This window comes from Gorilla gorilla, chromosome 20, assembly GCF_029281585.2.
Source record: "Gorilla gorilla gorilla isolate KB3781 chromosome 20, NHGRI_mGorGor1-v2.1_pri, whole genome shotgun sequence".
NCBI lineage: Eukaryota > Metazoa > Chordata > Mammalia > Primates > Hominidae > Gorilla > Gorilla gorilla.
In genome coordinates, this window is record NC_073244.2 from 9,443,264 (window position 1) to 9,459,019 (window position 15,756).

At 61.3% G+C, this 15,756-nt stretch overlaps 1 protein-coding gene across 8 annotated transcripts in view; it reads right to left on the reverse strand.

The window, feature by feature from the left end:
* Window positions 1–15,756, reverse strand: part of PIP5K1C (phosphatidylinositol-4-phosphate 5-kinase type 1 gamma) — a 70,157-nt gene that overhangs the window by 31,354 nt on the left and 23,047 nt on the right. For 6 of the 8 annotated variants that reach the window (XR_008674109.2, XM_019016278.4, XM_055371245.2 and 3 more), the window contains exons 2-3: window positions 4,856–4,884; window positions 2,355–2,447 (exon numbers count right to left, since the gene is read on the reverse strand). Coding sequence is in view for 7 of the 8 variants with exons in the window: in XM_019016278.4 (XP_018871823.2) it covers window positions 2,355–2,447; window positions 4,856–4,884 (122 nt within the window). In the remaining variant the exon portion in view is untranslated. Of the gene's footprint in view, window positions 1–2,354; window positions 2,448–4,705; window positions 4,885–15,756 lie in introns of all 8 variants that reach the window. The other 2 variants (XM_063701967.1, XM_063701966.1) reach the window with 1 other exon arrangement.

A 15,756-nucleotide genomic window follows, 5' to 3' on the forward strand; every position in this document is an offset into this window, starting at 1 on the left:
AGCTGCTTTCTGTGTAACGCACGTGGTCACACTGGGCAACCCACATGGCCGCTCTGTGCCTCAGTTTCCCTGCCTGTAGACAGGGATGGGCACAATGGTTCTGGCCCTCTTGGGGACGTGGTGTCAGCTGCTGTTATTATTTTTATTTGTTTACTTTTTGAGACAGAGTCTTGCTCTGTCGCCCAGGCTGGAGTGCAGTGGTGCAATCTCAGCTCACTGCAACCTCCACCTCCCAGGTTCAAGTGATTCTCCTGCCTCAGCTTCCTGAGTAGCTGGGATTATAGGTGCGCGCCGTCACGCCTGGCTAATTTTTGTATTTTTAGTAGAGACGGGGTTTCACCATGTTGGCCAGGCTGGTCTCAAACTCCTGACCTCAGCTAATCCACCTGCCTGGGCCTCCCAAAATGCTGTGATTGCACGCGTAAGCCAGCACGCCAGCCCCGTTATTATTTTTTGAGACAGAGTCTTGCTCTACTGCCCAGGCTGGAGTGCAGTGGTGCGATCTTGGATCACTGCAACCTCCGCCTCCTGGGTTCAAGCTATTCTCCCGCCTCAGCCTCCCAAGAGCTGGGATTACAGGCACACACCAGCACACCCGGCTAATTATTTTTTTGTATTTTTAGTACAGACAAGGTTGCGCCATGTTGCCCAGGCTGGCTGGTCTCCAACTCCTGACCTCTGGTGATCCTCCCGCCTCGGCCTCCCAAAGTGCTGGGATTCCAGGAGTGAGCCTCCGCGCCCGGCCGGCTGCTGTTATTTTTGCCATTGGCATTGTTTGCATTATTCTCACTGTGTGCTCTCGGCGCCGTATTCACTTTAGCCCCGGGAAGCCGGCTCATACCTCCGCTCTCTAATTCCGGTCTCCAATGCTCCTGTCGCAGGTGCGAGGTGGCAGGGAGGGAGGTCGGGAGTTGGGAGTTGGTTTCTGCCACTGCCCAGTTTCGGCCTGCCTCCCTCCTAAGCCACACTCTGGGTGGTGGGGGGTCTGGCCTGTATGTTCACCTCCCCGAGAAGCCACGGACAGAACAGACATGTGCCCGAAGATAACATACAAATGGCCCTGAAGCCCGCAAAGACGCTCCATGCCACTGGGCACCAAGGGAAAGCACATCAAACCACAGCGGGGCCACGCATGGTGGCTCACACCTGGAATCCCGGCCAGTCGGGAGGCCGGGGTGGGAGGATCGCCTGAGCTTGGGAGTTCGAGACCAGCCTGGGCAACATGGGGAAATCCCTGTCTCTACCAAAACAAACAAAAAGACACCTCGAAGAGACACCACCTCACACCCACGAGGACGCCAGAATCAGAGACAACAATCACGAGTGCTCGTGAGGACACGGGGACGCTGGGCCTCATTCACCGCTGCTGGGTGTGGAAAACGGTACCGCTGCTATGGAGAATAGTTTGCGAGTTTCTCAAAAAGATGACACCGAGTTACACGTGACTTGGCAATTCCACTCCTGGGTGTCTGCCCAAGACAAACGAACACATGTATCCACACAGACTCACACACACGTGTCCTCAGCAGCACAATTCACAATGGCCAGGAGTGTGAAGCGCCCGAGCGTCCACGACGCAGCAAAGGACAAGTGCAGCACGGGCGCCCCACGCGCCAGAACACGACTCAGTCGTGAACAGGAGCAAGGCTCTGACACGGGCCCCAGCGCGAATGAACCCTGAGGACGCTACGCTCAGTGAGAGACGCCAGACACAGAAAGCCACACAGTGTGTGATTCCATTTCTACGACACGTCCAGGACAGGCTGATCCACAGACACAGGAAAGGGATGTGGGTGCCAGAGCTGGGAGTCGGGATGGGGGTGACTGCTAACAGGGACAGAGTTGCTATTTGAGCTGATGGAATGTTCTGGAATTAGAGGTGACGGCTGCACAACTCTGCATATGTACTAAAAGTCATTTACTGCACACTTTAAAGGCTGAATCGTACAGTATATGAATCACATCTCAGTAAAACGGTTACTTTTGAAAAAACAGGCCCTAGGTGGGGGTGGGAACAGAGTGGGGGTCAGGCTTCCTACCAAGACGGTGTGAGCCAGGCCAGCCTCAGAGTGTCCCATCCACCGCCCGAGGTTTCAGGGACTCAGAGCCGGGCAGGCGTTGCAGCCAGGCTGAGCCACAGAACATGCCGCCCGGCCGCCCGGCAAGGACAGCAAACAGTGGGGCCTCATGCAGGACTGAGGACTCCAGCCTCTGCCTCCACACAGCCCACACCTCTCCCTGGGCAGACCCTGGTTTGTGTCGGGGGCGATGGGCCCCATCCATGCTACCAGTGGGATCCCCCTCCCCTCTGCTCTGTCCCGCTCCCTCCAGCCAGCTAACGGGAGCCGAGGAACCTTCTTGTAGGTGGTTTCGCCGGATGCGTCCACACCTCGATGGCCCAACTTCTTCCCATGGCCAGGGCCCGGCTGTGCCGTCATGGACAGAACCTGGGAAGAGGAAGCAAGAAGCGTTAACTCCCTGAGGAGCACGCCCACCGGGGCAGGGCACGCTCTGAAACCCTGGGAAGAAAGGTCTAGTCGTTGGGCCCAGCAGGGGTGCACAGGGCAGGGGGCAGGTCCAGGCGACTCCAGGGTGCAGCAGGAGGCCCCTCACCCGTGGGCGCCTGGCGGGCTGGCTGGGGCCCCTCAGTGTCCCACACTAGACACCCAGAAGCGCTCACTCCAAGGTGGAGACCTCTGCCTCCTCAGGAAGGGCAAGAGGATTGGGCAGCTCCAGCCCTCTAACTCCAGGGTCTCCCTCAGGTGCTGTGGACACTGGGGCTGGACCGTTCTTTGGGGTGGGGCCACCCTGGGCACAGCAGGGTGCTGAGCAGCATTCCTGGCCTCCACCCACTCCATGCCAGGAGCACCTCCCAGTTGTGGCAACCACAGATGTCCCCACACAACTCTGCAAATGTACTAAAAGTCACTCACTGCACACTTCAGAGGGTGAACTGTACAGTATGCGAATCACATCTCAGTAAAGTGGGTATTTTTTAAAAAAACAGGACTGAGGTGGGGGGGTGGGAACACAGCGGGGGTCAGGCTTCCTGCCAACACGGTGTGAGCCAGGCCAGCCTCAGAGCATCTCATCCACCGCCTGAGGTGGTGGTGGGAGTCGTAACTCCTCTCCCTCACCAGGGCCCCTAACTGTGAGACCCCTGGGATGGAAGGATTGAAAAGAGCACCTCGTCCCTGAGGGAGATGGTCTCACTGGCCAGGGTCAGGCCCGGCTCCTGCAAGCTGTCGGGCAGCGCGGGTGTCCCAGCAGATGGGACCGCCGACCCCAGGGGGCCTCAGCCTGCTGCCCTTGCGGGAGGATGTGAGGAGGGGCCTTGGGAGCCTGAAGGGACACAGAGGCCAACCAAGGAGAACAGCCCCGCCTGGCACCGTCATTTAAGGAGCGCCACTGCGTTTGCTAGGAGACCCCATGGACCCTCCACTGGCCAGACCCCATCCCACCACTATCGGCCCCAGGGACACTCCTGCAGTCCTGACCCCTGCCCCTGCCCTCCCTCCACAGCCGACGCTGCTCAGCCATGTTCCCTGCATTCTCCCAGGCGGCCACCAGGGGGCAGGCTCTCCCCAGAAATTCACCCCGCCACCCGCGCCACCCTCCACCCGCGCCACCCTCCACACTGCCCCCACGCCGGGGGACTCTGAGGAAGGATCCCAGGGTCCCAGGCCTGGTGGACAAAGCCCTCCAAGCTCTGGCTATGGACGCAGGGCCAAGGGCGGCCCAGGTGGTACAGGTGCCTTGGGGACTGCTCCTGTGAATGGGGCTCATGGACAGGTGCCCTGAGGACTGCATGCGGGAAGACGGGAGATGCAGCAGCTTGGGTGCCCTCAGAGGACGGCCCGCCCCACTGCGCCCACTGGCGCTGGGAAGAAGGCCACTCGGCGCCACGGGGCTGGCAGAAGCTGCAAAGGCAGGGCCAACGTGCAGAGAAAGCTCTCAGGAGGAGACAGGCAGCAATGACAGGACCCATGTACATGCAGACGTGCACACACACAGACAAATGTGCACACACACAGACAAATATGCACACAGGCAAACACACGTGCAGACGTGCATACAGGCAAACGTGTACATACGCACGCAGGCAAACAGGCACACAGGCAAACACACATGCACTCAGGCAAACATGAACACAGGCAAACACGTGCACACACGCACGTAGGCAAACGAACACAGGCAAACACGTGCACACATGCACGCAAACATGCATGCAAATGTGCACACACACAAACGTGCACACACACAGGCAAACATCCACACAAGCAAAAATACGTGCACACATGCATGCAGGCAAACATGCACACACACAAACATGCACACACGCATGCATGCAAACATGCACACATAGGCTGCACACAGCCTCACTGTGCACTACGCCTGTGTGGCTCACAGACACTGAGGGCGTGGGTGCAGCTGGTAGCCTCGGGCATCGCCCTCTGGGCAGCGTCTGACCCTCCAGCCAGGTCTTCCATTCCTGCCCCCAGTCCCCCGGCGAGAGCTGCTCTCTCCCCACCGCCCACCCCCCAGAATCCAGGCTCCACGTGGCCTGGAACCCAGAGAAGCCCTTCCTGCTCCTGCAGCCCTGACCAGGCACCCCTGCCACTGGGGGTGTGGCCCCTCAGATGCAGGGCCCCCTCCTCCATCACGGAATTTCACCCCGACCTCTCAAGATGCAGTTGGTGCAGACCTCACGTTCATCCTGCTTGTGGACACTGGACGGCATTTGGGGCCCAGAGAGGTGTAGTGAGCTGCCCCAGGCCACACAGCTTCTCCGCAAGTAGGGAGGCAGCAGGTCAGGGTGGGGACCCCAGGCCCTTCGTCCCCTCCAGACACTCACCTCTGTTGGGGCCTTCTTCTGAGCCAAACCTGCAGAAGAGACAAGCTGGGTATCAGACAGGAAACCGGTGACCTCTGGGAGTCCTGGGCCCAGCCCCCGGCCCACCTTCTGGGCCCCCAGGCCTGGCGTGTGTTAACTCCGCGTGGGGCCGGTCTCAAGGCTACACACAAGTGAAGACATGGACTGAGTGCGCTGGGAGGATGTGATGAGGGTGGGGGCCGCTGGGGCCTGCCATGGTCACCCTGGTTGGCAGCCACTGGGGCCTAGAGCAGGGGAGAGGCTTTGCAGCCTCATGGAGGTGGGCAGCTGGTGACGCCTAGGCTTGGCACCCACCACGGAGGGCCTGGGGCTTGGACCTGCCTGGAGGAGGGGAGGGGAAGTGGGGAGCAAACCTCCCCCGGCTCTGACCCCCTTCACACCCAGACATGAGGTTCTGGGCAGTTAACAACCGAGCAGGTCTGAACTGACCAAGCCCCGCTTCCTCGGAGGCAGGCGCCAGGAGAGGCTCGGGCATGGGGAAATCAGGTGCCAGCCTGGGGAGTGAGGGGGGCTGGGGCGAGGGCAGGCTGGAGTTGCAGGCAGCGCCCAGCACCTGGGCAGCTGCGGTCAGTGGGAACTGGCCAGGGGTCCCCAGGGCTGCCGCCCTCCCTGCCCCTCTCCAGAGTGAGGTTTGTGGAAGGGTAAGGGAGGCTGCGAGGGGACCCCAAGCCCTGCCCTGGCTCCTGGGCCCGCAGCCTCCGGTCAGCGCCTACAGCAGGGCCCGGGCTGCAGCTCCAGAGAGGAAGACAGGGGCCTGCAGGATTGACCCAACGAGCCCAGGCCTGGGCTGAGCCAGGAGCACCTTCCTCCACGCGGGGAGGCTGGGACGAGGGGAGCAGGTGAGACTCGGCTCCTAGGACCCAGGACCACATCCCCAACCCTGGCTCCCAGCAGCAGGGCCCTGGGGTCCTCATCTGGAGAATGGGAACAGACTCTACAGCTGTGATTACGGGCCCTGAGACCGACGGGAGATGATCCTGGGGGACCTGGGAGCCCGATGTCCTCACAGGGTCCTCACGAGCGGGGGCGGGAGAGTGAGTCAGACAGAGACTGGAAGAGGCTGCGCTGTGGCTGTGAAGGGGGAGGAAGGGACCTGAGCCGACAGATGCGGGCGCCTCTAGACGCTGGGAAAGAGGAGAAACGGATTCTCCTCTGCAGCTTGTGCTGGGCCCAGCCCTGCCCACAGCTTGACTTTAGCCTGGTGAGGCCCCGTTCTGGGGCTGGACTCCTGGCCTCGGAGCCCTGAGGTGGGAAGCGACGTCAGCGACTGCAGGGAACGCACGTGCTGGCGTCCACCACGTGGGCCTGGGGAAGACCTGGTCTCGCCCTCAAGGGGCTCACAGTCAACAGGGGTGGGCGCAGGGCTGGGTGTTTGATGTGGGGTGACAGGCGGGGTGCGGATCAGCAAGGGGGGCTTCCCTGGGCTGGTCCTGTCTGAGCTCAGTGCCGAACAAGGATGCCGTGGGAGCCGGAGGGAGTTCCAGGCGGAGTGAACGGTGGCACAAAGGTCACGAGGTGGCTGAGGCAGCCACGCTGCACGGATCACAGCAGCGTCCTCCAGGCTCATGCAGAGGCGGGTACCGAAGGGGAGTGCCTCCCTGTTGGATTCCGATGCTGGCACCACCCGGGGCCCAGGGGCATGGAGACAAATGCTTCTTTTCAATCACATAGGGTCTGTGGGCAGGGCTGACTCCACCCCAGCTCTGCCAGCATCTTCTCACTCCATTCCCCCTTCCTAGAGGAAGAGGCTCAGGGTTGGGGAAGGGAGGGGTGGCCAAGGTCTTGCAGCTGGGGGTGCTGGGGCAGACCCTCAAAGGGGATTATTATGAGCCAGTGGAGACGCTCAGGCTGCGCCGGAGTGTGTGCAGGAGGGTGCGGCACGTGCCCTGCTCCGTAGGGCTCGGCCCTCTGGCTGCCTCCCTGCTCTGGGCTGGGCAGCAGTGCGTTGGAACTGGTCTGGCCCCGGCTTCCAGGCCGGCTGAGGTGAGCAGGGGAGGCCAGGACATGTGAGGGGCCAACTGGGCGAGGTTCAGGGAGGTGCAGACAGGTGAGGAGGTGGGTGCGGAGTCCGCGGTGCAGACGGGGGCCGTCGGTGGTGGGGACCCGGCTGGGTGTGGACCCGGGAGAGGGGACAGAGGAGAATTTCCCCGAGAGACAAAAAGTCTTTCTGGACCAAGGCCTTACAAAGCCAGCAAAGAGTGCAGAGAAGGAGGGAGCCCTTCTGTTTTAAGACGCGGAAAGAGATGCTCAGAGGGAGGGGTGAACCCACCCGAGGTCACACAGAAGGAGAAGGAAAGTCAAACCTGGGCCTGGGTCGGCGATGCCCCACCCTATCAGCCCTGCCAGCGCCCCTCGGCCCCCATGGGCACTGTGCTGCTCTCGGTGGGTGCACGGGAGACCCACGTGTGTCCCATCTAGAGGCCGCACCCCGGTGACCGCCCTGCCGTCTGAAAACACGTCCACCGCAGGCACTGAAGGCAACTGAATGCGGCTTGGTGGAGCAGCCCATAGCTTTGCTCTGCTGCCGGGTCAGAACTGCCAGAGACAAGACGAAGGCATGAGGTGGAAAACTTTGCTGGGGTCAGGAGCCTCAGGGCAGGGGCAGGCCGGGGAGGAGGCTGGGGTCAGGAGCCTCGGGGCAGGCAGCAGGTGTGGAGGGGGCTGGGGCCAGAAGCCTCTGCAGGCGGCAGGCCAGGGAGGGAGCTGGGGTCAGGAACCTGGGGCAGGCGGCAGGTGGGGAGGGGGCTGGGGTCAGAAGCCTCTGCAGGCGGCAGGTGGGGAGGGGGCTGGGGTCAGGAACCTGGGGCAGGCGGCAGGTGGGGAGGGGGCTGGGGTCAGAAGCCTCTGCAGGCGGCAGGTGGGGAGGGGGCTGGGGTCAGGAACCTGGGGCAGGCGGCAGGTGGGGAGGGGGCTGGGGTCAGCAGCCTCTGCAGGTGGCAGGTGGGGAGGGGGCTGGGGTCAGGAACCTGGGGCAGATGGCAGGTGGGGAGGGGGCTGGGGTCAGGAGCCTCTGCAGGCAGCAGGTGTGGAGGGGGCTGGGGTCAGAAGCCTCTGCAGGCGGCAGGTGGGGAGGGGGCTGGGGTCAGGAGCCTCTGCAGATGGCAAGTGGGGAGGGGGCTGGGGTCAGGAGCCTCTGCAGGCGGCAGGTGGGGAGGGGGCTGGGGTCAGGAGCCTCGGGGCAGGGGGTAGGCCGGGGAGGGGGCTGGGGTCAGGAGCCTCTGCAGGCGGCAGGTGGGGAGGGGGCCGCATTCCAGATGCTGGTGGGCCCCCGCAGTCGTGGTCAGTCCGAACGCCTGCCTGAGGGTGCGGGGTTGGACGGTGTCCCCCGGACATTCACGTCCTTCCAAGAACCTCAGCCTGCAACCGTATTTGGAAAGAGAGTCTTTGCTGATGTCATTGGGTAAGATGAGGTCGTGCTGGAGTGGGGTGGGCCCTGGATCCACCGCTGTCCTTATAAGAGAAGCCGCTCAGGGAGGCCAAGATGCCGTGTGGGGTGGAAGCGGGGAGGGCACCACTCCTCCAGGCCCTGAAACGCCAAGGATGCCCAGAGGCACCAGGAGCACAGAGGCACCAGGAGCAGAGGGGTGTGGAGCTTCTCCGCGGTCGGTCGGGAGGGCAGAGCCCTGCCCACTCCTGGACCTTGGGCTCCTGGCCTCCAGAGCAGAGCCAGAACAAACGCCTGTTCAAGGCCTGCTGCTCCAAGCCCCCCAGTCCCGGGGACTTTGTCTGGGCAGCCCAGGACCTCACACGGAGCCCTCCAGTGAGGACCCCAGCCCTGGGTGGGAGGGGGCGTACTTCTCAAGGCAGGAAGAACAGCTGAAGGGTCCTCCCCTCGGGCCACCTGGATGCCCTGCAGGGCTGGGTGGGCAGCGGGTGGGCCCTGGAGGGATCTGGGGGACAGACCCACGGTGCTCACTGCAGGGGTGGCGACGGGGACGGAGGGAGTGAGGTGACTCAGGATTCCGGCTGCCACAGTGAAGGGAAGGACGGGCTGCTTCTCTGTCCTTCCAGAGGACAGGGCCAGTCGCCCCCAGGTCTCTGACAGGCCACAAAGGGCCTGCTCTGGGCCGCGGCGGGGCGGAAGATGCTGGACGCTGACGTGATGTTTGGGTTGGCGGCCCGGGAGCAGAACAATTCACGGTTTTACGTCCAGGGTGTGGGGGAAGGAAAAGAAGAGAGGGCAGGAAGCCAGCGGTGGGCCGGGGCGGGACGTTCCAGACCTCATCGGGGGCCCGGGCGTCCCCCTGCTTGGCCTGTCTGGGGCCTCCCGGCCCACAGTCCTGACTCTACTCCCGAAACCGCCCCTCTGGGGCCCCCCCACACCCACTTGGATGACTCAGCTGTTTTCCTCAGTGGCCGCGATGCTGAGAGGTCACAGCGCTTGGGTCCACCCCTGCCCAGACTCTCCCAGGCTCCCTACAGCCCCGGGACCCAGTGGATGCAGTGAGGCCCTCCAGACCCGGCTCTGCTGACCTCACCAGGCACCTCGGGGTCACCCGCGTTGGGTGTAGGCCCCCTGCCTCAGTTTCCCTCTGTGGTTCCACGTCTTCACCTGCCCGACTCACCTGAGCTGGCTAACAGGGGGAGAGGAGAGGAGAGGGGCAGGCGGCTCGGGCCCTGCTGGGAACGTCCCCGCACTGGGGGCGTGTAGGGTTAAGGGACTGGCCGGGGCCGAAGCACTGAGGTGGAGGTGGAGCAGGACGGGGAGGGGAGGCACTCGGTTGGGGGACCCCAGGGAAAAGGTGGGGCTCCCAGGGCAGGCAGGAACGGGCAGCAAGGGGAGACCAGAGCCGAGTGTCCTGTGGAGGAGAGGGGACGGGGAGAAAGCAGAGCCTTGCTGCCACCGCCCGCCCGGGGGGTGGGGGCAGGTGAGCGCCATCTTCACTCAATCCTCGCTCCCCACGAGGCCCGCTCAGGGCACAGAGCCTGCCGTGACCCCCACAGGGGGCTGTCATGACGCTGAGCTCTGCTCAGCCTGAGACGTGACTAATTATCTGCGGAATGAGCCACCCCGTTTTCGAGGAAATTAGGTTTTAAAAATAGTCGGGGGAGGAAAGGCGAGCCGCGCTGCGGAGCCGGGAGGTGGCCCCTCTGAGCAGTTTCCGCCGGCCAGGCCCGAGGCGGGGGCTCTGCCGCTGGGGCCCCTCTCTCCCGGCCCCATCACAGGACGTGGCGGCGACCCGGGCCGGCGGCGACCCGGGCCTGCGGCGCACGGCTCTGATCGCTGGCTGCACGGTGACCTCATCGGCCACCCCACCTCCCCATGTGCCCAGGGCTTCTCTCTGAGCCTCAGTCTCTCTCTATAAAGTGTGGCTGAAGCCAGCTCGAGCCCTCGAGGCACTGCCGTTCTCCACGGGGCCACATGGCCGCCTCTGCACCCAGCTGTTCCCTGGCCTGCGCCTGGTCTCCGCCCTGGCCCTGCCAGTGCTCCCTGGACACTGTGTCCCACACCAGCCACCTTTGCCACCCCACTGACACCGCCCCATCCTGCAGACCAGCCTGGGCCCTCCTGCTGAGCCTGGGGGCTCCCTCAGGACGGGGCCTGCCCTGGGCTGACAGCATTGGCGTTTCTTTGTTGACTGACCCATGGACTGACAGATACCCGTTCCTCTTTTCTCTGCACAACAGGCCTCCGCCAGAGCTTCCTCTCCACATCTGTCTGACATGGACACTGAGGCAGAGAATGACTAAACTGGGGGAGGAGGCAGATTGTCAGGCTGGCTCCGCAGTAAGACCCAAAGTAAGAATGGGGACGGAGAGGCCTGGACAGGCGGCCAGAGGGAGGGAGGCATCACAGTGAGAGGAAACAGGGCCTACGCTGGGCTCACCGACAGGGCACCGCGGGGCAGAGGGCCCAGCGAGGCAAGCTCGAGGGTGGGTGGAAGGTGCCTCAGCCCCTGTGGGCACCTGCAGGGCGCCGTGACAGCAGGCAGGACAGGAACAGTGGTGGCCTCATCCCTGTAGAACCAAGGTCCAGACCCCCATGGCTGGGAGGAGAAAGCCCCAGCCCTGGAGGCAGTGGGGGCGGGGGGAGAGTGGGCAGGGCCCTGGAAGGCCCAGGATGATGAAGCTGGGGACTGGGAGGCTGGGGACTGGGGGGCCGGGGAGAGCCCAGGGCAGGGGAGGGATTCTGCGAAAGGTGGCCCACCCACCCCGCCCCCACCGCAGACAAGGGTCTCCCCAGGCCTCACTGCAGCCCTGCAGGGTAAAGACCAGGCCCTGTCACCCCACCAGACCCAGTGTGGCCCCCTCCCTGCCCTCTGCTCCTCCCTCTGCTCCAGCCACACGGGCCCTCGCTGTCCCTCCAGCACGCCAGCGCCACCCTGTCATGGCCTTTGCACGAGCGGTGCCTCTGCCTGGCCTGCCAGTCCCAAGATTCCCTCAGGGTTTGTTCCTCTGTTTCACCCCAGACCTGGCTTGAACATCACCCCTCAGAGGCCTCCTCCAGCCACCCTGCACCAAACGGCCCCCTCCTCACTGCCCGGCACACGGCACCACCTGACACATGGCTGTTGTCATCCCCACAACAGGGGGCCCAGGCCTGCTCTGTCACCTGCTCACAGACTCTGGCAAAGCTCTGAGGGCAGCAAGGGAAGGCCAGTGAGAAAGGGGTGGCAGTGGGACCCAGGTGTGTCAGAGTAGCACAGGGGGCCTGCACCCTGGGTGGGGCTGCTGCCCAGAGGGCAACTGCTGGGCACCCCAGGACAGGTGCAGGCTCACCATGACACAGCAACCCGGGTGCGTGAGGACGGCCCAGGCACGGGGTCCTGCGATCCCACAAGCAGGAAGCAACCCCGGGCCAGAGCTCACGGTCACCTCCCTCATTCGCTGGAACAACCCATCCTCTGGCCTCCCGCCGTGCAGGCCTCCGACCATGGGGACCACAGGCCCCTCTGAGGACCTGCCAGGACGGCCAGGCTGGGTAGCGGCACTCCACGACACAGGCTGGGGTGGGGACCCAGAGGCGGCAGGGCCGACCCTCAGCTCTGGTAAGGCTCAGATCAGGACCCGGTGGACGAGGGTAGGCCATGCGAGAATCTTCTCCTGCTAAACTGCAGAAAGGCCTTCTGTGGCTATACACAGATGGCTGCGACGCTTGGCAGTGGTGTGACTTGCTCTGACCAACAGAATGTGATGCAAGGGATGGTGTGGGCGTGAGGAAGGCTGGCTCTTCTCACTGTGCCTCTGGGAACCTGGGCCAGGACACTCAGAGGCCAGCTCCCTGCAGAAAGACCGGGCGGCCCCAGCTGTTCCTGCCATCCCGGCTGAGGGTTGGACAGGCAAGTGCAGGACGAGCTTGAATTTCCTGCCACTGCCGACCACAACCATGGGACTAATCCCAGGTATGACCTACAGAAGAACCACCCAACTGAACCCAACCCAAATAACAGAATCACAAGCAAATACACAGTTGTTTGAAGCTTCTGTCTGGGGGTGGTTTGTCACACAACAATAGCTGACTGAAACAGATTTCGGCTCACTACAGCCTCCGCCTCCCAGGTTCAAGCGATTCTCCTGCCTCAGCCTCCCCCGAGTAGCTGTAGATCTCGGCTCACTACAGCCTCCGCCTCCCGGGTTCAAGCGATTCTCCTGCCTCAGCCTCCCCCGAGTAGCTGCAGATCTCGGCTCACTACAGCCTCCGCCTCCCGGGTTCAAGCGATTCTCCTGCCTCAGCCTCCCCCGAGTAGCTGCAGATCTCGGTTCACTACAGCCTCTGCCGCTCGGGTTCAAGCGATTCTCCTGCCTCAGCCTCCCCCGAGTAGCTGCAGATCTCGGCTCACTACAGCCTCCGCCTCCCGGGTTCAAGCAATTCTCCTGCCTCAGCCTCCCCCGAATAGCTGCAGATCTCGGCTCACTACAACCTCCGCGCGCTCGAGTTCAAGTGATTCTCCTGCTTCAGCCTCTCCCGAGTAGCTGGGACTACAGGCACGCACCACCACGCCCAGCTTTTTTGTATTTTTAGTAGAGATGCGGTTTCACTGTGTTACCCAGGATGGTCTCAATCTCTTGACCTCGTGATCTGCCCGCCTCGGCCTCCCAACGTACTGCGATGACAGACATGAGCCACCGTGCCCGGCCTATCTGTGGATTTCTTTGGAACAGGAGGAGTTACAGTTTTTAATTCCTTTGTCTTACTTGGACTTTTTACATTCAAAGAAGCATTAATAATCTGTAGATGGATTATTCCGCCATGAAAAGGAGTGAGGCTCTGACGCAGGCCACAGCACGGATGCACCTTGAAGACGTCACACTCAATGAGAGATACCAGACACAAGAGGCCATGCAGTGTGTGACCCCATTTCCATGAAATGTCCAGGACAGGCTGATCCAGAGAGACAGGGAGGGGATGCGTGGGTGCTGGGGCTGGGGAGGGATGGAGAGTGACAGCCGCCAGGCACAGGGTTTGCTTTCGCGGTGATGGAAATGTACTAGAATTAGTGGCAGCAACCAAACAACTCTGTGAATACGCTGAAAAGAATTTACTCAGTTGCAATAAGTAAGCAGTAAGACACTTTCAAAGAGTGAATTTTGTGTCCCAGAAAAGCAAAATGAAGATGCAGATCCCTTTAGTTGCAAAAGCATTGCCCAGTGACATACACCATCTGGAACCTTCTCCAAACTCTGTCATCCCCCAGGGCCTCAGTTTGCTTGTCTCTAAAGGAGGTCGGGGGACTTGGTCAAGGCTTGACCAGAAGGGCAGCCAGTCTGCTGCAGGCTGGAGCTTCTCACACTGTCTGTGCTGTAGGACTGAGTTCAACCTTTCTTTTCTCTCCATCATGGACCAAGGCTTTTGTAAAATGCAGTAAACAGCAACTACCGAGGTCTGAAAGGCTGGTGCCGACCTTCAGCTTCTGCTCCTCTCTGGTATGGACCGGGATGGACAGTCTTGTCCATGGTGACATCAAACGGCCCTGCCTCAGGCCTCTTCTCTCTTGATATGAGTGTACCCACATGCAAACAGCTTGGGGGCCTCCAGGCACCCCCCAAAGCCCATGCAAACCAGGGTCTCCCCCCTCAGCACTTAGGGCTGGATTGCTCTCTGGGCTGGTCACTGGGGCCGTCCTGGGCACTGCAGGGTGCTGAGCAGCGTCCCTGGCCCCCACCCACTCCATGCCAGGGGCACCCCCCAGCTGTAACAACCACAGATGTCTCCTGACATGGCCCCGTGTCCCCAGGGGGGCAGGATGACCCCAGGTGATGCCCCGCTTCACTAGCCCCTGAGGTTAAACCTTTGGGTGAGATGTTCAACATGGCTGCAACAGCAAATATCTGCACCAGGTGCCGACCAAGCTCTCCCCACACAGGATCCCACCCAGCCTGACCAGGCAGCCACTCCTCACGGCTTCATTTGACACATGGGGAAACCGAGGCTGGGAGAGGTGGAAGGATTCTGACACCGCTGGGGAGAACCCATGTGGCCAGGCCTCCTGCGTGACCGTCTCTAACCCATACAGGCCTGGCGTGGTAGGCAATGGGGTCCCTGTTTGGGGACAGGCAGCACCCGACTGATGGTCCCCACCGGGAAGTGATGAAATATGTGAACTCAGGTACCTGCCCGGCCCTGCAGCCCCAAGCCCAGCGAGTCGCCGTAAACTGTCACCCGGTACATCCACGGTCCCCGGCACCCACCACTCCCAGCACACCCCGGGGAGTGGCCCGCCCGGGCTTGGTTCTGAGCCCTGCGGTGTTTGGGTTCGGTCAACTCTAGAAATCACAATGTTTTGGAGAAAAACCTGGGTTTCTCGAAAAACAGGCAGATCTAGAAATAAAAGGCTGCACCATCACTCGGCCCCCCGCCTGGCACGCTCGCCTCTGCCTTCGCCCCCCACGGCCCACTCCCCGACGGCGCGTGCCCAGGAGGCGCCTGTGAGCACCTGATCCAGCTGCCACCTAATTCATGATCACCGTTTGACATGCCAGGAAATGGGGATTTGGGGAAATTTAGGAAGGTACCCAAAGTCAACGGTGAAAAACGCTGTGATCCCATCTCCGAATCCAGAAAAACCTTCAACGAAATTCAACATGAATTTCATGTCCCCCCAAAATAATACCAACAAAGAAAAAAAGGAGAGAAAGGGAGACTGTTTTTAAGACCAGGCAAGGTGGCTCTAGCACTTTGGGAGGCTGAGGTAGGAGGACGGCTTGAGCCCAGAAGTTTGAGACTTGCCTGGGCAACATAGTGAGACCCCCATCTCTACAAAAAAATTTAAATATTAGCCAGGAGTGGTGGTGCACACCTGTATTTCTAGCTACTTGGGAGGCTGAGGCGGGAGGATCACTTGTACCCAGAAGTTTGAGGCTGCAGTGAGCTATGACTGTATCACTGCACTCTAGCCTGGGCAATAGAGCAAGATCCTGTCTTAAAATTAAAATAAAATAAAATAAAATAAAATAAAATAAAATAAAATAAAATAAAATATAAAATGGAAGAAGTATAAAGCAAAAAGTTATGGGAAATGCCTTAATGTCAACCACAAGACCAGGGGTGTGGCTGTGAGAGCCGCCACTGCAGCGGAAGTGCTGGCTGCAGCAATAAGACAAGAAAAAGAGAAAGGAATGAAGACTGAAATGAAAAAGAGAAAGTTTTAGGCCAGGCTTTGCGGTGGCTCACGCCTGTCATCCCAGCACTTTGGGAGGCCGAGGCAGGCGGGTCACTTGAGCCCAGGAGTTAGAGACCAGCCTGGCCAACATGGTGAAACCCCGTCTCTACTAAAAATACAAAAATTAGGCGGGTGTGGTGGCGGGCGCCTGTAATCCCAGCTACTTGGGAGGCTGAGGCAGGAGAATCGCTTAAACCTGGGAGACGGAGGTTGCAGTGAGCCAAGATCATGCCACTGCACTCCAGCCTGGGCAACAGAGTG